This window comes from Hemitrygon akajei, chromosome 8, assembly GCF_048418815.1.
Source record: "Hemitrygon akajei chromosome 8, sHemAka1.3, whole genome shotgun sequence".
In the NCBI taxonomy this organism is placed as follows: domain Eukaryota; kingdom Metazoa; phylum Chordata; class Chondrichthyes; order Myliobatiformes; family Dasyatidae; genus Hemitrygon; species Hemitrygon akajei.
The window spans coordinates 42,598,439-42,622,831 of NC_133131.1; the positions used below are offsets into that span (position 1 = coordinate 42,598,439).

The 24,393-nt window shown below is 43.8% G+C and overlaps 1 protein-coding gene across 5 annotated transcripts in view; it reads left to right on the top strand.

Annotated features, from left to right (window-relative positions):
- Positions 1-24,393, top strand: part of clip2 (CAP-GLY domain containing linker protein 2) — a 166,467-nt gene that overhangs the window by 78,970 nt on the left and 63,104 nt on the right. For all 5 annotated transcript variants that reach the window (XM_073053695.1, XM_073053694.1, XM_073053696.1 and 2 more), the window contains 3 exons: positions 20,516-20,640; positions 21,392-21,605; positions 23,841-24,038. In XM_073053695.1, coding sequence (XP_072909796.1) covers positions 20,516-20,640; positions 21,392-21,605; positions 23,841-24,038 — 537 coding nt within the window. The remainder of the gene's footprint in view (positions 1-20,515; positions 20,641-21,391; positions 21,606-23,840; positions 24,039-24,393) is intronic.

Here is a 24,393-nt window from a genome sequence, read left to right on the forward strand (position 1 = left end):
TGATGCGTTGGACCATGGAGTGAGCTGCTGCTGTCTTCGGCTGCGCATCATCTTGTCCTGCAAGGGAGGGAGTTATGCGAGTGTTTACCTAACATGCCTGTTGGTGGTCACATGATACTTTCAGTGCCTGTGGACTGTGAGATATGGGCACAAAACTTACAGCAGAGTGACACGTATAGCGGGGTGACGCAATACGCGTTTAGGTCACAGTCTGCACTGATACAGCGGTTGGTAGGTGAGAGGGACTCAGGGACACGTCAGACTCTGTGACAGGATATTGATATACAGTAATGAGTGCCATGCAGGATGTGGCTGATAGGACGCAGGTGAAGCCGCGCATTACATCCCGACCTGCAAGGCCTGGCGTTGGTTGGCGTGTTATCTCCTCTCAGAATGTCCAAGCACGTGTCTGGAAGACTCTCCCTTTCTGGTGTCGGAGCAGAGTATCCGTCCTCTTCTGGACTCCAGTACCAAACCCTCGTTGGTGGCGGAAAAAAAGTCATCACCATCATTTGCCACAATCATATCAAACGCAGATCCACCCGACAGAGATGTCCACGTACTTCACTGATAACCCCCAAAGATAACAGCCACACACGTTCTCAGCAGCGGCATTCAACCTTTCCCCCATCACTCGCAGCGTCAGAAACCCCTTGCCTGCCTCCCATCATGCCTCACTTTGAAGAAGTGGCTAGATTTTGATTGCTTAGCCTACCCAAGGGTAGTTAGTGGCCGTTATATTTAAAAAAAAACGTGTAGAGCATTCTAAGGCAACACGAGTGAATCTGCAGATGCTGGAAATAAATAAAAACACAAAATGCTGGCAGAACTCAGCAGGCCAGACAGCATCTATGAGAGGAGGTAGTGATGACGTTTCAGGCTGAAAACCTTCATCCTGATGCTGTCTGGCCTGCTGAGTTCTGCCAGCATTTTGTGTAGAGCATTCTAACTTGCTGCATCACTGTCTGGTATTGGTGAAGGTGGGGGATGCTACCGAACAGATTCAGAAAAGGATGCAGAAGGTTGTTAACTCAGTCAGCTCCATCACGGGCACTAACCTCCCCAGCCTCCAGGACATCTTTAAGGAGCGGTGCCTCAAAATGGTGACATTCACCATTAAGGACCTCCATCACTCAGGACATGCTCTGTTCTCACTGCTACCATCAGGAATGAGGTACAGAAGCCTGAAGGCACACACTCAGCAATTCAGGAACAGCTTCTTCCCCTCTGCCATAAGATTTCTGAATGGACACTGAACCCATGAACAATACTTCACTTTTTTTTTCTCTTTTTGTACTAATTTAACTGTTTATATATATATACACTGTAAATTACAGTAATTATATACAGTTTGTATATTTTACTGTAATTTATAGTTTTTATTATGTATTGCAATGTACTGGTGCCGCATAACAAATTTCACAACATATGCCAGCGATATTAAACCTGCTTCTGATTCAGAGCTGAATCACTTCTCCCCGTCCACTTTTGCTGAGAGCCATACTGTTGTACTTTAATGACTGCATCTTATGCTATTCTGGCATTCAGTAAGGTGACTTTGCACTCCGGTTAAGACCGGGTCCCTACTGACAGGAGAACGCAAGTGACAGCAGCTTAGAGACGGCCACAAGCTGGAATTGTTTTCATTAACAAGCAACACAAAGGCAGTGAGCAGTCTGCATCAGAAGCCTGAGATGGTTGGTTCAGGGGTTTCCCATTCAAACCCCCCGTGAGTCTTCATTTATGGGTGAAAATGGATATGCCCATTTGCGCATATGTTCTTTATTTTATTGCCTTTGTCTCAAAGCCGTAATTGGAAAATGTGCCATAAAATAGATTGCGGCTTACAGTAATGTATTCCCTCAATTGTTCCCAGCATATCATCTGCAAATACCATTAATGGAATTAGTCTTCCTGCTGGGAAGGCCACGAGCTCTGCTGTTCAAGAGGTCAATGTGGAGCAGGAGGAGGGAGCACAGCAATAAGGAAAGAGGATTGCTGTGTGAAGTGAGCGAGGGTTGATGACTAGTCAGGGAGAATGAGGAAAGAAGTCACAGAAGGCAGCAAGTAATGCCAGACACTGAATTGGAGTTGGTTTATTATTGTCACATGTACTGAGATATAGTGAAAAGATTGTCTTGTGTACTGTTTATACAGATCATATCATTCCACAGTGCATTGGGGTAGTACAAGGTAATACGATAACAGAATACAGAATAAAGTGTAACGGCTAAAGAGAAAGTGCAGTCTCTGCACCTCCGTTGGTCAGAGTTGACTGTGGATATTGCATTGGTGACCCCGATGCACTGGGACAATTCCAAAATTGTTGAGCGTGCCGGCCAGTGCAGAAACTTTGCAACTGCTGGAGTTTTGGGAGCAAAATGCCATTGCTTGGTTTGTACAAGTTGAGGCCCAATTCACGCTGTGAGAAATCACCGCCAACAATGGTGAGTCTACTAGAACACTCGACTGAACACAATAAATACCGTTTGCTGAAACCTCACCTTTTACAGACCTTTGGACTATCGGAGTCTGAGCGTGCCAAACAGATGCTGTCCTTACCCAGTCTCTGCAATAGTAAGCCATCGGAGCTGATGGCCACGTGCTGTCTCTCCTGGGAAATCACCATCCTTGTTATATTTTTAAAGAACTCTTCGTGTAACAAATACCTGATCAAGTTTGCAAAGCCTTCGCTACTGCATCCGTGAAGGATTACAGGGAGCTTGCTAAAATGGCTACTAGTCTACACTCAGCTAGGAAGCTGTGTATCGTTCCTCCTCCTCTCTCTATCTCAAAAGCCCAGTCAGCAAGGTCCCCAACGTAAGGACACCCGTATCTGTGAAACAGACGACGCTGGGCCTGTGTTTTTACCACGCTCGCTTCGATACAAGCGTTAGGAAATACCGCCCGTCTTGCAGCTTTGACAGTGCCAGTGCATCGGGACATCTGAGGTCTGTGAACACTGTGGGTTCCAGCTGCCAAGGTCATCTACTATTCATTACAGACACCCTTTCAGGGTGCCGCTTCCTGTGTGCCGCCAGCATTGCCTTTTAATAAGAAATCAAAGATCTACAAAACCTCACAGGAAGCTCCCAATGGCAGCAGAATCCAGACCGACATTGCTCTGCTTCAGAGGGCAACGTTACACAATGGACTTCATCCTGGCTAAGGTGGCTAGACCTCTGCTCAGTGCCAGTTTTAGTGAATTCTGGGGTAATGTAATAGATTGAAATGTACAGAATTCACAACCACCCTCAGAGGCCGGTCTGACATGATAAGGCCTGACCTGAAGAACTTTTACTGCACTTTGTCTTCAGTTTTTTTTTTGGTGTTCAGTAAAAGAGTTACTACGGTTTTTTTTCTAAACATAAAATGTCTCTGCCATTTTATTTGTGAAAATGTACACCTCATCCCCTCCGAACCAGATCCCCCAGCACTTTCAGGTAATCAGTGCATTGACAGAGGGGCTGTGGTGAGCTACATATACCTGTCTGGACACGCCCCCTGCTGACCGCTCCTGACTTCTCCCACAGACCCCTGTATAAAGGCAATTGAGGCCTGAGCCCGGCCCTCAGTCTCCAGGATGTAGTATGGTGGTCAACTACTGCTTGTTCTTTCTTCCAGTCAATAAAAGCCGATATCTCGCCTCACGTCTCAGAGAGTTATTGATGGTGCATCAGGGGCCAAACTTTCTTAGTCTGCTCAAGAAGTAGAAGCCTTGGTGACCTTTCTTGGCCATGTCATCTACGTGGTCAGACCGGGGCAGATTATTAGTGATATTCACATCTAAGAACTTGAAGCTCTCACTCATGCAAAGTGATCCATTGCAGTACTGCAGAGTTTGTAGTTCCTGTCTTTGAACTGCTAGTTGTGCCCCACTGAGAGAGGTGAGAGGTACTTCAACTAAGAATGGAGCAAAGGGGACAATTCAGTACTTGAATTTTTAATTTTTCGCACATCACAATTTTCTCTTATTTTGGGGTTCTGCTATGGAAAAAAAATGGGCATGTGATTCACAAATAAGAATTCTCAGTAAAATTGATCAAAATCCCTGGTTGTATTACTCATTTATGTGAACAAAGGGTTGGGGGATGAATACTTATCAAGGCCCTGTGTACCGTAAAATTTGTTATTTCGCAGCAGCAGTACATTGCAATACATAATAATAAAGACGGTAAATTACAATTCAAAATATATATAAAAATTAAAGAAATGAGTAGTGCGAAAAGAGAGCAAAGTAACATACAGTGAAGTAGTGTACATAGGTTCATTGTCCATTTGGAAATCTGGTGGCAGAGGGGAAGAAGCTGGTCCTGAAATGTTCAGCGTGTGTCTTCAGGCTCCTGTACTTCTTCATTGATGGTAACAATGAGAAGAGGACAATTCCTAGATGATCAGAGTCCTTAATGATGGATGACAACTTTTTGAGGTATCAGCTTTTGAAAGTGTCCTCGATGGCTGAGGAGGCCAGTGCCCACGATGGAGCTGGCTGAGTTTACAACTTTCTGCAGCTTTTTCCGATCCTGTGCAGTGGCCCCTCCACACCTGACAATGAATCAACCAGTCGGAATGCTCTCCATGATACATATGTAGAAACTTGAATTGAATTAAATTGAATAGAATTGACTTTATTTCTTACATCCTCCACATACATGAGGAGTAAAAATCTTTACGTTACATCTCCATCTGAATGTGCAATGTGCAGTTTATAGTAATTTGTAATAAATTGTATGTACAGTAAGATATACAACAGATCAGTCAATATCGCTTAGAATTACAATTGTGTCGGCGTGAATCAATCAGTCTGATGGCCTGGTGGAAGGAGCTGTCCCAGAGCCTGTTGGTCTTGGCTTTTATGCTGTGGTACTGTTTACCAGATGGTAGCAGCTGGAACAGTTTGTGGTTGGGGTGACTCGGGTCCCCAATGATCCTTTTGATGCACCTGTCACTGAAACTGTCCTGAATAGTGACCTGAATACTGAAAAGTCTTTGGTGACAAACCAAGGGTCCTCAAGCTCCTAATGAAAGATGGCCACCATTGTGCCTTCTTTGTAAATGCATGAATATGTTGGACCCAGGATAGATCTTCAGAGATGTTGACACCCAGGAACACGAAACTGTTCATCCCTTGATGAGGACTGGTGGGTGTTCCCTCGACTTCCTCTTCCTGAAGTCCACAATCAATCCGTTGGTCTTATTAACGTGGAGTGTAAGGTTGTTGCTGCGACACCACTTAGCTTATTGGCAAATTTATAGATGGCGTTTGACCTGTGCCTAGCTGCACGGTTGTGGGTGTCGAGAGAGTAGAGACGTGGGCTAATCACACATCGTTGGGTGAGCCAGTGTTGATGATCAGCGAGATGGAGATGCCATTTCTGATCCACACTGACTGCTCTCCTGGTGAGGGAGTCATGGATCCAGCTGCAGAAGGAAGTACAGCGGCCCAGGTTTTTGGAATTGGTTAATTAGTACTGAGGATATCGTGGTGTTGAATGCTGAGCTGTAATCAACGAACAGCCCTGCTGGGTACCTCCAGCATTTTGTGTGTGTTGAGTAGGTATTGCTATTATCAGGACGCTTGGAGTTTGAGAATGACTCTCTATAAAGAAGATCATTTCTTTTCAGGTTCTTTAGAAGAGAACTGTACATTAACAAGCACCCAGTGAGTCTGGTAGCTCCCACTGTGGAGGCATTCTTTACCAAACACAACAGGCAGTGACTGTTGTACATTGTCTTCTTGTGAGACCGCAGGTATGATATGACTGCAAGTGTCATCTATTCAATTATTTGTAGAAAGCAAATATGAATGTGAATTAGTGGCAAGAATAGACCACTCGGCTCCTTGAGCCTGTCCAATTTGTAATAAGATTGTGGCCAAATTGATTGCAGCCTCAGTTCCGCATTTCTGTCTCCCTATGTCACCTATTGCCCTCACTTTTCTTGTCAAGGGTATATCTACCTCGCGCTTCAAAACATTTAGACTTTTTTTCCTCCCCTCATCCTTTGAAGAAGATTTCCTAAAGACTTGTAACTCTCAGAGAAAACCCTTCTCTTTATTTCTGTCTTACATGGCTGATCCTTAATTTTAAATAGCTGACTTCTACTTCTAGATTCTCCCACAAGAGGATACAAACTTTCCACATTCTCCCTGTCAAATATCCTTTGGGGTTCTTTTGTTTTAAACAAATCCTCCCTCACTCTTCTAATGAATGCGGTAGAAGCCTATCTTGTCCAAGCTTTCCTTGTAAGACAACCCACCCATTCCAGCTTATCAGTCCAGTAAACCTTCTCTGAGCTAATTCTGACAGATTAACATCCTTAAATAAATGAATCCAATGTGCCTTATGTATGAAGGATACGGAGAAGTTCTAATCATCTTTTTAGTTATCGGGTGAGTGGTTTTCTGTGCTCTTCGGTCCCTGAGCGTAGGAGTACTGTTTGGGTTTATGTTTCTGTCAGTGATTGGTTGCCTAGTAGTTCCAGACAGTTTCCTGATAAACAGGCTTTATAAGGCATTAATTAGACCACATTCAGAGCATTGTGAGCCGCTCTGTGCCCCATATGCAAGCAGTCATGTGCCGATATTGGAGAGTGTCCAGAGGAGGTTTACGATAATGATTCTGGGTTAATATACGAGGAGCATTTGATGGCTCTGGGCCTGTACTCACTGGAGTTTAAAAGAATGAGGGGGGAATCTCATTGAAATCTATAAAATATTGAACGGACTAGATAGGGCAGGTGTGGAGAGGATGCTCCAATAGCGGAAGAGTCTAGTACCAGAGGGCACAGCCTCAGATAGAAGGACATCCCTTTGGAACAGAGATCTGGGGGAATTTCTTTCGTCAGAGGATAGTGAATCTGTGGATCGTGTGTTCTGATGAAGGGACTCGGTCTGAAATGTCGATTGTTTACTCTTTTCCATAGATGCTTCCTGGACTTCTGATTTTCTCCTGAATTTTGTGTGCTTTACTTTGTTTTCCAGCATCTGCAGAATTTCTCTTGTTAGTGAATCTGTGGAATTAATTGCCACGGGTGGCTGTGGAGGCAAGTCAATGGGTATATTAAAAGCGGAGGTTGATAGGTTCTTGGTTAGTAAGGGCATCAAAGGTTATGGGGGGAAGGCAGGAGGATGGGGTTGAGGGGGAAGATAAATCAGCCATGATTGAATGGCAAAGCAGACTCAGTGGGCTGAATGGCCTAATTCTGGTCTCATGATATTGAATGAAATGAATTACTCCATTAGTTACTCTCCAAGGCTTTTTCCACAGTTGAACGTGTTTTTAGGAGAGCAATATTAACTCATGTAAGTCAATGTATAATTAAATTATTCTCCGAAGAGGAAAATGAATGTATCCATTAGAGCAAGTGTTGGCCACTCATCTCCACAAGCTTGCTCCTCAGACGTTTTGAAATGTATTTCCATCTCAAGCAAGTTTGATGCCTGGGCCTCTCCTGAGTAGGATCAGTAATGATTCATATATAAAGTTACAATCTGATCAGTTTCCACGGCTCCTTTCTATTATCACTGGGGACATGTTGGTTTTTAAAACCAACAAGAGATGCACGATTGTGCCCTGGACCACTGCTTCCATAGATTATGATATTTAGGCCTATGATCACTGGGATAATTTTAAGGGGTTTAGGAGCCTGCCCTCTTTCTAAAATTCAGTGATTAGCGTCGACTTTAACAGAGACTTTGTTTTGTTGAATTCCTGGTGGTGCTGCCACGTTCTCACACTCTTAATTCTACCTCTGTAATTAATTCTGTTGTTGTCTCCCACCATTTCTTTTTTCGCTGCTTCAGACTGCACTAAATTCTTTGCACTACCTGTTATTTTGAGATCTTTTCTATATTTATTGTGTTCATTACTACCTGGTGTAGGTGACTGTAAACCGATGTGATCTGATAAATAAATGCCTTCCTCATGGCATTCGGACAGTTAATTAGGGAGCTAACTAGAACTGGTTACTACGTAATTCCTGTCAGCATGAACTGGCAGGTCTTTGTATGTCAGCTGACTTAATGCAGAAATGTTCTGCAAATGCAAGCAGCAGGTAGCGGGAGATTTGACAGTGCAGGGGGAGGGAGGTGGTGCAGAAAGATGAAGAGCAACTATTCTGGTTTCTCATAGCCCTGGGATGTCTATCCTGTGCTACGCAGGAAGTCCAGACCATTTGTAGGTCCTGGACAAGCGGTCACCTTCTTACTTATTGCAACCCAGAAAGAGACCATGGACAACCCACCCCTGCCCAGCAGAACAATCCCATTGTAGGTTTTCGCAAATAAAATTGTGGAGGCATTCTATGTCTCAGAAAAGCCGTGGCAACTCACTTATTGAACACCAAAAAACCTTTATGTAATTACGTCATCACGTCAGACCAGCCTGTTAAAGTGAAACCCCAACTCAATGTCAGTGGTTGTGAATTATGTACATTTCCAGTAATTATGTTACCCTACCCCTCATTTCCCTGCGCTTGTCTCCACTTACCCCTGCAACCAGTTCTGTCTTTCATGAGTCCATCAACTCGCCTTTGATTCTTTTTACCTCTTATGTACACAAGCAGTTGATTTTCCTAGACACTTAACTAACCAGCACATCCCTGAGATATGGGAGGAAACCAGGGCCCACAGCCACAGGGAGATCATGAAAACTCCCCACAGATGGCAGCAGAGGACAGTATTGAACCTAGGCCCCTGGAGCTGTAATGCAATCGTGCTAACTCATGCATCTCCATTGCTGCCCTTGAGTTGGGGGGAGGCCAAGTTCAGTGCTTTGGAGATTGTACAACAACTGATATTGTCACTGTTCATCTGAGAGGCTGTGAGTTTCAAGAGGAGGTGATCCCATTGCTCAAGAATGCCAGCAAAGATCAGCCAGTCAAATAAAAGAGCAGGCAGTTGGTCGAAGAGATCTGAGGGTGCCTTGCTCTGTATCGGATATTTGCTCTTAACATTAATGGTGAGGAATTATCGAAGAGATTTAAGAAGGGAAGAGGGATCGCAGGATGTCTGTTGCCACTTGCCAGGTTGGAAAGGTTGGGTACAGGCCGAATCCAGGCAGCAGGGTTCAGGCCCCAGAGCGTATTGAAGTGATGTTTGGATGACAATTTAGGTGCCAGGCCAGATTGAAAAGCTCAGGATGCTAGGGCCCGAGTTGAGGGACGGGCTGGTTCAGCTCGGACAGACTCTTTGGGGACTCCAGTTCAGAACCCTATTTGCTTGTGTTTATTGTTTGCATGATTTTTTTAAAATTTCTCTGCACATTGGGTGTTTGAAACTTCATTTTTTTAATGAATTCTTTTGGGTTTCTTTCTTCTGGTTTAGGAGACGTATCTCAAGGTTGTATAACGTATACCTACTTTGATGATAAATGAACTTTGAATGTAAAAACAGAGAGATAGCACAGATGAATGTGTGAATAGGGAGATGGTGCATGAGGGAGGACTTTAGATTCCAGGAGCACTGGGCCTGTATAGGCCTGATGTATTTCCAAAGGACTTCAACCAATATCCTTACCATTAACGTCAGGAGCAAGGTTGTTGAGGGCGGTTTAAACCAGTTGGGCAGTGAGTCTCAGTGGGAAGAGAGAAAAGGCTGAAAATTAGCAAGTTTGGATGGCAGGGAACAAAGGGCTATAAAAAAAGGAAATACGAGACTGATCGTGTTTAACGGTATATCTGTTCGAGGAGAGCAGCAGAGTTGATGGACAAATGGAATTATAAACTTTCAGCATTATAGAAAACTGGACTGGAAGCTTTCAGGTTTCAGAGATTTCTGATGGGGGGAAGAGAGAGAGAGAGATTAAAAAGGAGGGGACCAATGATATTGGCTGAAAGAAATGATCACTGCAGTGTAAAGTAATGATGTATTACAATAATAGAGGGTATATCGGTCAAAATAAAGGACAATTGTGGGGCAAGATTGAAGTATAAACCATTATAAATTGTTAGGAAGAACATTATTCCTTTGGTGTTGCGGTGTTCGCTGAGCTTGGCAATTAACTGGCAGACGTTTCATCACCAGTCAAGGTGACGTCCTCACTGCGCAGTTGTTGGTGTTCCGAACAGGGTGGGGAGGGTACTATATAAACGCGAGCACTCCCAGAGAGAAACACCAACAACTGCGCAGTGAGGATGTCACCTTGACTGGAGATGAAACATCTGCAAACTAATTTCCAAGTTCAGTGAGCACCGCAACATCAAATGCCTCAACCTGAACTACCATTATTCACCACCATCCTGAGCACTGTTCCTTGAAGTGTCCATCCTCAAATCATTAATAATAACATAGATCAATGTTGTTTAAAAATGTATATGGGTATACATTCTGCTCACAGCATTACATAGAAACATAGAAAACCTACAGCTCAATCCAGGCCCTTCGGCCCACAAAGTTGTGCTGAACATGTCCCTACCTTAGAAATTACGAGGCTTACCTATAGCCCTCTGTTTTACTAAGCTCCATGTACCTATCCAAAAGTCTCTGAAAAGACCCTATCGTATCCGCCTCCACCATTGTTGCCGGCAGCCCATTCCACGCACTCACCACTCTCTGAGTAAAAAACTTACCCCTGACATCTCCTCTGTACCTACTCCCCAGCACCTTAAACCTGTGTCCTCTTATGGCAATCATTTCAGCCCTGGGAAAAAGCCTCTGACTATCCACATGATCAATGCCTCTCATCATCTTATATACCTCTATCAGGTCACTTCTCGTCCTCCGTCACTCCAAGGAGAAAAGGCCAAGTTCACTCAATCTGTTCTCATAAGGCATGCTCCCCAATCCAGGCAACATTCTTGTAAATCTCCTCTGCACCCTTTCTATGGCTTCCACATCCTTCCTGTAGTGAGGCGACCAGAACTGAGCACAGTACTCCAAGTGGGGTCTAACCAGGGTCCTATATAGCTGCAACATTACTTCTCGACTCCTAAATTCAATTCCACGATTGATGAAGGCCAATACACCGTATGCCTTCTTAACCACAGAGTCAACCTGCGCAGCTGCTTTGACTGTCCTATGGACTCGGACCCCAAGATCCCTCTGACCCTCCACACTGCCAAGAGTCTTACCATTAATACTATATTCTGCCATCATATTTGACCTACCAAACTGAACCACTTCACACTTATCTGGGTTGAACTCCATCTGCCACTTCTCAGCCCAGTTTTGCATCCTATCAATGTCCCACTGTAACCTCTGACAGCCCTCCACACTATCCACAACACCTCCAACCTTTGTGTCATCAGCAAACTTACTAACCAATCCCTCCACTTCCTCATCCAGGTCATTTATAAAAATCACGAAGAGTAGGGGTCCCAGAACAGATCCCTGAGGCACACCACTGGTGACCGACCTCCATGCAGAATATGACCTATCTACAACCACTCTTTGCCTCTGTAGGTAAGCCAGTTCTGGATCCACAAAGCAATGTCCCCTTGGATCCCATGCCTCCTTACTTTCTCAATAAGCCTTGCATGGGGTACCTTATCAAATGCCTTGCTGAAATCCATATACACTACGTCTACTGCTCTTCCTTAATCAATGTGTTTAGCCACATCCTCAAAAAATTCAGTCAGGCTCGTAAGGCACGACCTGCCCTTGACAAAGCCATGTTGACTACTCCTAATCATATTATACCTCTCCAAATGTTCAAAACTCCTACCTCTCAGGATCTTCTCCATCAACTTACCAACCATTGACTCACTGGTCTATAATTTGCTGGGCTATCTCTACTCACTTTCTTTAATAAGGGAACAACAACCACAATCCTCCAATCCTACAGAACCTCTCCTGTCCCCATTGATGATGCAAAAATCATCGCCAGAGGCTCCGCAATCTCCTCCCTCCCCTCCCACAGTAGCCTGGGATACATCTCATCAGGTCCCAGTGACTTATCCAACTTGATGCTCTCCAAAAGCTCCAACACATCCTCTTTCTTAATATCTACATGCTCAAGCTTTTCAGTCTGCTGCAAGTCATCACTACAATCACCAAGATCCTTTTTCATAATGAATACTGAAGTAAAGTTTTCATTAAATACCTCTGCTATTTCCTCCAGTTCCATACACACTTTCCCACTGTCACACTTGATAGGTCCTCTTCTTTTACATACTTGTAGAATGCCTTGGGATTTTCCTTAATCCTGCCTGCTAAGGCAATCTCTGGACAGGGTACAGAGGAGATTCACAATGACACTGAGAGAAATGCAACACTGTAGTTGTGAAAAAAGATGGGATAAACCAGGATTGTTTTCTTTGCAATGAAGCTGAGAGGAGATCTATTGAAGAATATAAAATTATGGGGGAGGAGAGGGTACTTGGAGTATCTGGTAAGAGTCTATTTCAGCAGAGGATTTAAAGTAGTTTTTGGTGGGATTAGAGGAGAAATGGTAACAGAACCTGTTGCCATAAACATAAACCCTCCATCACATTTGAACAGTCCTTGACTGTGTACTTCAAATACCCTGACCTGTATGGTCACAGGCCAAGTGTTGGAAGGTGGGTTTAGCTAGATAGTTTATGAAACTGGCACAGACGTAGTGGGTCATATTGTCTCCCAATATATTGTAAATATTCTATAATCTTACAGTTCTGAAACTGGGGTATTGCAATGTCCATCCAGCTTGGTGGACCTGCTTCTAAAAGTGACAGAATTGATGTTATGTACATAACTTGTAAGTGATTCTCCTTTAGCAGCACACAAAATGCTGGAGGAACTCATTGGGTCAGACTGCATCTATGGAGGGGAATGGACAGTTGATGATTTGAGTTGAGACCCTTATTCCCTCTGTAGATGCTTCCTGACCTGTTTGGTTCCTCCAGCATTTAGAGCATTGTTCCAATTTCCACCATCTGCAGTCTCTTGTGACTCAATGCAGCAATTCTTCACTTAATTTTTGGAGAAATTATTTTGTGTTTTTTTTCCTGAGTGGTTGCTGTAGTTCTGCTGTCATCCATGTTTCCTTCACCCTCTGAGTAAAATGCTGATGTCTGCATAAATGCCAGCTACTTGTGATTTCATCCCTGGCCGGTGGTATAGTGGCATCAGCACTGGACTCGGAGGCAAGTGATCCTGGGTTCGAATCTGGCCAGCTCCTTGCATGTTTTCCATCCGTGCTGGGTTGAGCATTGAACTTGGCCTCATATATAAAAAAAAGAACAGACAAAAATGCTAAAAGAAACAGCACAAAGGAACAAGAACAACAACACGTGTCACATCCACTTCCAACACATAAAATCAGCATCAGAATGAGGTCTATTATCCCTAAAATGTGTCAAGAAATTTGTTGTTTTACAGTAACAGTACAGTGCAAGCCATAAGAATCACTATAAGTTATAATAAATAAGTTGTCAAAAAGTTCAAAAGGGGGTACAATGAGGTTGTGTTCATGGACTCATAGACTGTTCAGAAGTCTGATAGTGGAGAGGGAAAAGCTGAGGTCTTCAAGCTCCTATACCTCCTCTCCAATTGCAGTAGTGGGAAGGGTCTGAGGTGGTGAGGGTCCTTAATGATGGATGCTGCCATCTTGTGCCACCATTTCTTGAAGATGTCTTTGATGGTGGGGTAGGTTGTCGCTGTGATGGAGCTGGCTGACACACCAGGTGCTTTAGGCTGGAACCTGCTTTACTCTGTGCTTTTAACATTGGGACAGGGTTGTGAGGCACCCAAACAGAGTCTGTGAATGTCATTTAATGAGCTAATGCCAATTGTGATGCTCACGGAGTAGAGTCGCCATGTTTCCAGTGTTACAATGCACACAGCTCATTTCATTGCAACATTCACTATCGATGTGCTACAGATTCCCACAATAGTTTCTCTGTAACACTGCCTCTGTGAATTTTTACTGTGGCTCTCGAAGGGTGGAACCGCAATATAAGGAAATCTCCTCTGTGCGAAGGACTGTTGTGTGTGGATGAATGGATACTGCAGTAAGGGAGAAAGCCCGCAGGAGGAATGTTTTTTGTGAAGGAGTCTCCAGCGATTGTCCAGGTACTCCTGCCTGGGAAAGCCCGGGAAAAATGGAAGTTCAACCTGAACATTAGAGGAGCCAACACTATGGGTTGGCATGCGCCATACATATTCAGTCTGGTCTTGTGTATGAAGTCCTCTCTCCTTGCCTGTACAATTGGATGGTCTCCAGTGTGTTACAGTGAGCAGCAAACTGACTCGTAGCAGGTAGTCTGAGCTCAGGAAGCCAACAATGACCATAACCCCAACTTTAAGGTACACGTGAAGCTGTATTTGAGGTTACAGGTGGTTACAGCTCTCCAGGGAAGACAAAGAAATTGATTTTTTCTAAATCCCGAGGAAATCAGATTCGTAAAGTCTGTGTTCCTGTGAGTAAATAGAGGCTGTTGTTTTCAGACTAGTGAAACTGAACACCTCACTGCAGACCAATGTTGAACTGACAGCCTTTGGGGGAGTTTTATCTTGGGTGGAGGGAGGTGTAATCTTAGGGAGAGTGGAACTCCAGCCATAAAAAAATCAATGTGATGAATTACCCAATGGACATTTTGCTCTCAAAGAGGGCAAAAGTGCAGTACAATGAGTTAACTAGATTTTCAGCTGTAACACAATTTATTTTTTTTTAAATAATTCCTTTTGGGTTGTAGCATTTCTTGGCTATTGCCTGAGGGTTTGCAAGCAAAGAGTGAAATTTACTCTCAAAAATGGAAGCATAGAGTAAGACAGCATAAAAACAGGCCCTTCAGCCCAACTGATCCATGTCAACTACGGCACCTCCCTGCTAGCCACTGCTAATGAAGGCTCAATGACTCATGTAATCAAGAAGGCAATCTTGGGTAAACAACAGAGGGAGAGATACATGTAGAAAATACCTTCTCTCTCCAACCTCCCTGTTGGTTTCTGGAATTTGCTTTATTCAATGGTTCCACTTAATATCAGAGAATGTATACAGTACACAACCTGAAATTCTTACTCTGCACAGACATCCATTAAACAGAAGAAAAACATTAGAACCCTAAAGCCTCCCCTCTGATGCACAAGCAGCAGCAAAGCATTAACCCTCCCCTTCTCCTTCTCCATTTCTCCCCCCAGCAGAAAGCATCAGCCCCCCACCACTCATTAGCAAAGCCCCAAAGAGACCATGAACTGGAGACCATCAAAAAACCACTGTTCATCCAACAGTTCGACATCCCCCGGGCTCTCTTTCACTAACAATGGAGAGAGGGGTTATCACTCCTTCCACAGCGAGAGGGGAGGCCAACGGCTCACTGTTTTGACGTTACAGTCAGCAGTGCAGCTTAGTTGTGAGTTCCCCCGAGCAGCAAACTCTCCCTCACCATTGAGTGATTGAGAGAGAGAGAGAGAGAGAGAGAGAGAGAGAGGGCGATTGCTCAAGTCCAGAGGCCTCCGACAGCCACACTCGCTCTCTCAATATTCCGATCTCCCCCGAGGGACATGGGCGAGGAATAGGGTCACCCACAGGGCCACACAAGGCCACTCCCCGAAGGCAAACATCTTCCAGATATCGAAAATGCTAGGTTGCTCGGCGAGCTCTGAGAGCGAAAATCACCACCGTAGAGAACTGCAGTTTGAGTGCGGCTGTAGATCATGGACTCCAACAGGACCCCAGCCACCTTGAAAAGAAGAGGCATTAAGGAAAATAATTTAAACTGTTTCGCAGATGAACTTGAAGAAATCACCCTCTGGTGACTAGGAATTATTAATTAATTGCTTAATGACATAAAAAATTATATTTTACAGCTTTTATAACAAGCACATAACATTTTAAAATGATACACCACATTCCCTGGCTTAAAATATGTTTTGTTTGAATGTAAACATTTTCTGGAGGGAATTTTTATTTAACCCCTTGCACCTCCATTATTTTCCAACCTTGTTTTTTCTCTTTTCAGAGTAACTGGGGAGAGAAATGATATCATATTTATCCCCATGATAATCTTCTATTTTTCTAATTGTTTTCATGTAAAAAAAATGTGTAGAATTTATGATTAATTTTGTTTTTCTTGTGAATGCTGCTTAAATGATGCTATGTACCTGTGGTTCTGCTGCAAGTTAAGATTTTCATTGCACCTGTACAAGCAACTCGACTTTGACTTTGATCTCCTTGGACCAGGGTGTTGATTATCCTGATCATTTAACCTACTCATGTGCACCAATAAAAGGGTTCAGTGGAAAGTGGAAATGAAAACTGTACTTGATGGGTGTCTTGTTATGAGAAATCTTGCCCCAAAATGCAATGCTGGGAACACCTTGCATTAATTAAATGCTCCTCAGTAACACGTGAGCTGGTTGGATTTTCACTGAGCAATCTCCACAGAAACATTAAAAAAGGCAAGCAAAAACATACTGAAGTGGAGGCAATAAATCTCTCTCTTGACGGTGGAATTATGCTGCATAGGAATAATGTGACGGCAATAAAATGAACCAAGCTATTAGACAAGACCAACCTGGTCTACAAAATCCAATGTGGGGACTGCAGCAAATATTACGTTGGTCAAACTGGGAGAAAACTATCCTCAAGGATCCATGAACGTCAACTGACTGTGAAGTGGCATGACCAACTCTCCGGAGTCTCTACCCATGAAGATCGAGAGGGGCACAAATTTGACTGGGCATCAGTGAAAGTCAAGGTGCAAGCAAACACGCGGCCTGCAAGAGAATTCCTAGAAGCGCGGGAACAATTTTATAAACAATCCTTGAACCTCGAGCCTATTTGTGAGCTGATGCCAGCAAAATTCCAGACCGCAATGCATGGAGTTCGCCACACAGCCAATCAGCGACAAGATTTCCTCCTCACATCACAACTGAGTTTCCGAAATGGCTTCCAACCAGATAAAGTATATAAAGGCTGAGCATTCGGAGGATACGCCACGATCAACAGCCCAGCAACAATGTCTCCTCACATGGTGACAAAACATTTGCAAGTAAATTGCCAAGATTGGAAAACAACTCAACCCAACCATAAAGTCCCGATGAAGGGTCTCAGCCCAAAATGTCGACTACTTACTTTTTTCCATAGAAGCTGCCTGGCCTGCTGAGTTCCTCCAGCATTTTGTGTGTGTTGCATAAAATATCTTTGTTAACTTTGGTATATTCAGTGCGCACCGGTGATATTTCAAGCTGCTTTTCTTCTCTCATATTGTCTTGGTTCTCGATAAATTATACTCATTTGTGGGAGACATTTTCCTACCCAAATGATTTGTGCCATTTCTGCTGTTCCTCCTGGTGAAGGTCAGTGCCAGGACAGACACTCACACCGTCTACCATGAGCTGACTGCAGCTGTGACGTGGCGTAATGCTAGATCGTAAAATCAATGCTCTCCTCCTTAGCACTGCAATTGAGCCCACAATGCAGAGAACTCAAATTCTGATTCACAAGAATACACCTTTTCGATGATTTATAAGGGTCGCAAATTTTCTCATGCTCACTTTCTCAGCATCTACATAGTACATAATCTTTGATTTGCTCCTTTGTGAATCCAGAACTTACTAAGTTACAATTTTCTGCAAAAGCACCACACAGACATTGAGACTGGCCAGTTTACCTCTGTGCATGTTTTACCAATTCTCAGCTGTTAAAGAAGGGCAAGTATGCAAGTGGCTGAGTTTCAGACTTGTCGGGGACTACCATAGAAATGAGCTCAAACACAGGAGATTCTGCAGAAGCTGGAAATCCAGAGTAGCACATAGAGATGTGGGCCCCTGAATGATTTTCTCATCTTGTTTAGTTATTTGGGAGTGATCCACAATGAGCATCAGTCGACGTGCTAATTTGATGTGGAATATCCCTGCAATGATAATGAGGCAGACTTGGTGGTAAAAGGACAAGCTGGTAAATTGGACAACCTCCAAGAAGCAATTATATTGGAGTCTTAGAAAAGTACAGCACAGAAACAGGCCACTCAACCCATCTAGTCTATGATGAAAGCTTTTAAACTGTCTACTCCCATCGACCTGCAGCAGGACCATATGCCTAACATCCACGTACCTATCCAAACTTCTCATAAATGTTAAAATCAAGTTCACATGCACCACTTGCGCTGGCATTTCATTCCACACTCTCACAACCTCTGAGTGAAGAAGTTTTCCCTCATGTTTCCCTTAAACTTTTCATCTTTCACCCTTAACCCATGACCTCTGGCTGCAGTCCCACCCAACATCAGTGGAAAAAGCCTGCTTGCATTTACCCTATCTATACCCCTCATAATTTTGTATACCTCTATCAAATTTCCCCTCAATCATCTACATTCCAAGGAATAAAGTCTTAACCTATTCAATCTTTCCTTATAGTGCAGGTCCTCCAGTCCCAGAAACATTTTTTCTGTACTCTTCAATGGTTCCATTTAATATCAGAGAATGTAGACAGTGTACAACCTGAAATTCTTACTCTCCGCAGAGATCCACGAAACAGAAGAAAACTGCAAAGAATGAATGACAGAGCAACATTAGAACCCCAAAGGCAGCTCTTCTCCTTGCCATGCACCAACAACAGAAAGCAGCAACTTGCCCCCTCACCCATTTGTTCCAGCAGGAAGTATCAGGTCCCCCCCCCCACCACTTTGCAATAGCAAAGCCCCCAGAGAGACCATGATCTAGGTCCATCAAAACTACAGTCCATAACACAGGCTCTCTCTCTCTCTCACTAACAAGGGAGAGGGGTGTGTCACCCCTTCCATAGCGAGAAGGGAGACCAGCTCGCTGCTTTGATGTAACAGTCTGCAGCGTAGCTTATTCGAGCTCACCCAACTGGAGAGCCAGCAAACTCATCCCCACCTCCACATCTTTCCTGTAGGGAGGTGACCAAAACTGCACACAATACTCCAGATTAGGCCTCACCAATGTCTTCTACAACTTCAACATAACAGCCCATCTCCTAGCATTCGTGCTAGAAATATTTTTGGAATGTAGGCACACTCTCTAGCCCTTAAGTTAAGGATAACCAATATGATGATAACTTACAAAACTTTGTAAGCTGAGGCTGCAGTCTCAGATGGTCTTGTAAACACTTTCCCCTCCTTACCCGTGCTCATTTGCTTGCCTCCTCTCCCTTTCCAAGAACTTTATAAACTGAGCTCACAGGAGACACAAGAAAGACTGCAGAAGCTGGAAATCTGGAGCAATGCAGACAAGCAGGTCAGGCAGCATCTATGGAAGGAAGCAGTTGACATCCTTAATTCTCAGGACTTCCTCAGGTCATCACAGCTAACATGAAGCTGGGAGGTGGTGTTAGCTATGAGGAGGATGCTAAGAGGATGCAGGGTGACTTGGATAGGTTAGGGGAGTGGGCAAATTCATGGCAGATGCAATTTTAATGTGGATAAATGTGAGGCTATCTACTTCGGTTGCAAGAACAGGAAAACAGATTATTATCTGAATGGTGGCCGATTAGGAAAAGGGGAGGTGCAACGAGACCTGGATGTCATTGTACACCAGTCATTGAAAGTGGGCATGCAGGTACAGCAGGTGGTGAAAAAGGCAAATGGTATGTTGGCATTCATAGCAAAAGGATTCGAGTACAGGAGCAGGGAGATTCTACTGCAGTTGTACAAGGCCTTGGTGAGACCGCACCTAGAGTATTGTGTGCAGTTTTGGTCCCCTAATCTGAGGAAAGACATTCTTGCCATAGAGGGAGTACAAAGAAGGTTCACCAGATTGATTCCTGGGATGGCAGGACTTTCATATGAAGAAAGACTGGATCGACTAGGCTTATACTCACTAGAATTTAGAAGATTGAGGGGGGGATCTTATTGAAACGTATAAAATTCTAAAGGGATTGGACAGGCTAGATGCAGGAAGATTGTTCCCGATGTTGGGGAAGTCCAGAACGAGGGGTCACAGTTTAAGGATAAAGGGGAAGCCTTTTAGGACCGAGATGAGGAAAAACTTCTTCACACAGAGAATGGTGACTTTGTGGAATTCTCTGCCACAGGAAACAGTTGAGGCTGGTTCATTGGCTATATTTAAGAGGAAGTTAGATATGGTCCATGTGGCTAAAGGGATTGGGGGTATGGAGAGAAAGCAGGTACAGGGTTCTGAGTTGGATGATCAGCCATGATCATACTGAATGACGGTGCAGGCTTGAAGGGCCAAATGGCCTACTCCTGCACCTATTTTCTATGTTTCTATTTCTAGGATGAAGAGTTTGGCCCACAGTATTGAAGGGGGGGGGGAGGGGTGTGTGTGTGTGTGTGTGCGCGTGTGCGTGTGTGTGTGTGTGTGTGTGCGCGTGTGCGTGTGCGTGTTCTGAACTGAGCTCACTGCTGGGTTTTTGATTGTTAAATCCAACTCTAGATCTGTAAAACAACTACAGCGATGTAGTGCCGCTGTAAGCAGATCTGAGTGACCAATTAAAGGCAACGTTTGATTGGAAAGCATCATGGTTTATGGGACATGAGACCACAATGTTACCATTAGATTTCAGGATCACACAGGTTATTTGGCAAGTGTTGCTTTAGCAGCATTAGGGCTGTACTAACCTGGTGCCGGAACTTCTTACTTACTTGAATGTTTTTTATCTTTTTTTTGCAGGTGGGTGGAACCAAAACTGGAGTGGTGAAGTACGTGGGAGAGACGGACTTTGCGAAGGGCGAATGGTGTGGGGTTGAGCTGGATGAGCCTCTGGGTAAAAATGACGGAGCTGTTGCTGGCACAAGGTAACGAAGCTTCTTGCTGACCTCCCGATGTTCAGTGTCTCATTTTCCTCACCAGCACAGAGCGATACTACAACAAAATGATCAGTGCATGCAAACTCACCATCGGAGTGTCTTTTACAAGCCCAACTCCGAAATATGTATGCCACAATATAAAGCCATCCTCTTGACTTATCCACTCCCCCTTTTCCCAGTTGTGTCTCCTCAAACTTTACGTGAGCAATTAGCTTTTTATTGCAGAACCATAGAAGCCTGCCAATGCTGATCTTACATGACATGGAAAAACCTAATCTAGGATAAGAGAGAAAGATCTTACCTGCTTTTCTACAATATTCCTAACCAATGCACCAAAAAATTGACGCTGCATTTGTCGTGAAAACTTGTCCCTAGCTATTAAATTGGTTTAGCTGTGGGTTACATTTTGTAAAAGACTAATTGGTGTATTTAGCTGGAAGCACAAATGTTACAGCTATTGAGAGAATCATTGATTGATTTCCTATATGTACGGAGCAGAGCAGATTTGCTTGTGTAACCTTCCGCTCACTAAGGCATGCTAAATAGCTGAATTTTGAGATTTGACTCCATTTGCCCTCTCTCCTATTGCAATAAACATTTCAGTTAGACACCTCTTAAGCCCCATCCACAGCCCCAGATGGTTATGTGTTTCATCGTGGAGATTTCGTAACTCTTTATAGACAGTTCTATACCTTGCGTTGAGCAGCTGGATCTGATGATTCTCTTCTGTACCTGACAGATACTTCCAGTGCCCACCCAAGTTCGGTCTCTTTGCTCCCATTCACAAGGTCATGCGGATTGGCTTCCCTTCCACGACTCCAGCCAAGACCAAAAAGAGCAAGCGGATGGCCATGGGAGTCTCGGCCTTGACGCAGAGCCCTAGCAGTTCATCCATAAGCTCCGTCAGCTCGGTGGCATCTTCTGTTGGAGGCAGACCAAGCCGGACAGGACTGGTAAGGGCCTGAAAGCATTGATCATCTCCAGACCTTGAGCTATCTGATCTGCTTTATATCACCAAACTGCAGAAGGACCTTGAATCAAGCACCGATAATTTTTTGATTATTCTGAAGCTCACAGATGTAAAATTATACTCCTGTTTTTCAGCAGCCCTTTTAATGTGGTAGGTCTTTACCTTTGTCCATCTTACATCACTTCCTGCCTGGTTTACTGTTATATCTTTCTGACGAGTCCTTCGGATCAGTTGGATCCTTGGCCTACTTGGCCAAGTAGGGTTCTTCCGTGAGTAAGGAATGACGAGCAGTTGTGATTCCAAGGTTGCGGTTTATTTTGGAGTGCAAACAAACATACAAATATTAAGCAAACTAAATAAAGAGCTGAGAATCTATGGTAAGGGGTGTAAGACAAATGGTGCTTCAGAAAAATCCACTTTTATGGATAAGGTAAGGGAAATCCCTTGAATTGGAATGAATTAGTTAACAGGCTACATAATTAAAACAATTACATCACATGGGTAATGTGCTAATACTTGGCCAATGAAAACTGAGAAAGGTGATAAACCATTAGTTTAGCTGCTATACCATTTTCTGCCAGTGAGTGGGGAAAATACATAAGTTTGTTTAAAAAGTACAAATCTTATAAAAAGTACTATTTTTAAAAAATCAGTAGTTTCCAACAGGTAGGTCTGAAAATAGTTTATTGTATCAAACATCACTCTCGTCACATCACAGATAGAAATCCCAAAGCCATCAGTTATAGTTTTCGCTGCAATTATTGGTGATACGGTGGAGCAATTGGTAAAACTGCTCCTGGCACTCAGATTCAATCCTGACTTCCACGTTTTCTCCATGTCTCAAAGACACGCTGGTGGACCACTCCAAATTGGACCTAGAATGCAGGTAGGTGTAGGAATCCAGCAGGGTGTTGATGAGGACAGAGGGGAAACAAAACTTTTGATGAGGGTGGAAATGGTTGGCTGATGATCAGGGTGAACTTGGAGAGCTGAAGGGCCAGATTTCATATTGTATATCTCCATGAACTTACGACTCTATGGGAAACATTAATGAGGAGTAGAATTGCTGGCACCAGCCTGATTGGCAGAAATGGCCTTGTTCTATGTTGTAAAGAAATAAGGAAATATATGGCAGCTTTTTTTATCATAAATGATAGTTAATCTGGAGAAAGTTTTTTGAAGAATATTGGTCCCAAGATTGAGGAGATCTCTCGACCCTTTGGGTGGATGCTGAATTTCTCCCAACACTGTGAATAGACAGATTTATCCCTGTTCGTCAGGAGCCTATGCAGTGAATTATACTTCAGGGTGGCATTGATGTGTCAGCTGAGCTTGTGTACATAGGAGGGAAATTGATGCTCACTGTCCTTTGATTTGGAGGTGACGTTTCTGTCAACTCAGCCAGAGAGACTCTGTTTCTTTGTGCTGCTAATAAAACAATGGCGCTTGGCACCTGGTGTTGTTGAATCAACACGGATTCAGAGTCATAGAGTCACACAGCAACACAACACAGAAATGGAGCCCAGTACGTCCATGCCAACCAAAATGTCCACACAAGCTCAAACAAGGTAAAATCTGCAGATGCTGGAAATCCAAGGAACATATACAAAATGCTGGAGGAACTCAGCAGGTCAGGCAGTTCTTTTTCCACAGATGCTGCCTGGCCTGCTGAGTTCCTCCAGCATTTTGTGTGTGTTACGTCCATCTAAGCTAGTCCAATTGGTTCATATTCCCCCAAATCTCTTCTTTCTTTTTTCCTTACTTTTTAAATTTATGTATCAATTTATTTATCTATCTATTTATTTGTCTGTCTAACTAACTGTCTATTTACTTACTTATTGATTGTTGTTTGATTGAGATATTGTGCAGAATAGGCTCCTCTGGCCCTTCGAACTACACCAGCCAGCAATCTGCCGATTTAATCTGAGCTTAATTATGGGACAATTTACAATGACCAATTAACCTTCTAACTGCTGCTTCATTGGACAGTGGTCACTGGCAGAGCATACAAACTTTACAGGCAGTAGCGGGAATTGAACCTGGGTCTCCTGTACTGTAAAGTGTTGTGCTAACTACTGCACTACCGTGCCATCCCATGGACCTGTCCAGTACCCTTTAAAGGCTGATCTATAATACAGGGCAAGCTGTGGACATTATATTACTATGCAAGTTGTGATTATATCCTTTCATTCCTTGCCTCCATCTTTCTTTCTCTCAGCTGACCGAGACATCCTCGCGCTATGCCCGTAAGATCTCTGGCACCACAGCCTTGCAGGAAGCCCTGAAGGAGAAGCAGCAGCACATCGAGCAGCTTCTGGCAGAACGGGACCTGGAACGGGCCGAGGTTGCCAAGGCAACTAGCCACATCTGTGAGGTGGAGAAGGAGCTGGCAATCTTAAAGGCCACTCACGCACAGGTACAAAACGTAACAGCAGGCCCACACGTGGTTTCCAAACCACCAGATAATTAATGGTGTGGGCTTATATTCACTAAATGACTTTATCAGTGGGGCAGATAAAAAAGGTGGAACGGTCACACAAACACTGTGTTGCAAATATTATTACATAGCAATTATGTATGGCAAGAAAAATATTCTGTTCTGAGATGTAAATGTCTGCGCCCGACTTCCTGATACGTAATTAGTTTCTCCCCCATGAAGATTCCTTCCCTGGTATTTTAGTGCAGGAGTCTATCTCTTTATTTTGAAATGTTTCTCAAAATGCAAGAAACTTGGACGGATTAGTTAAATAACTCTTCATTATTTAGGGAAA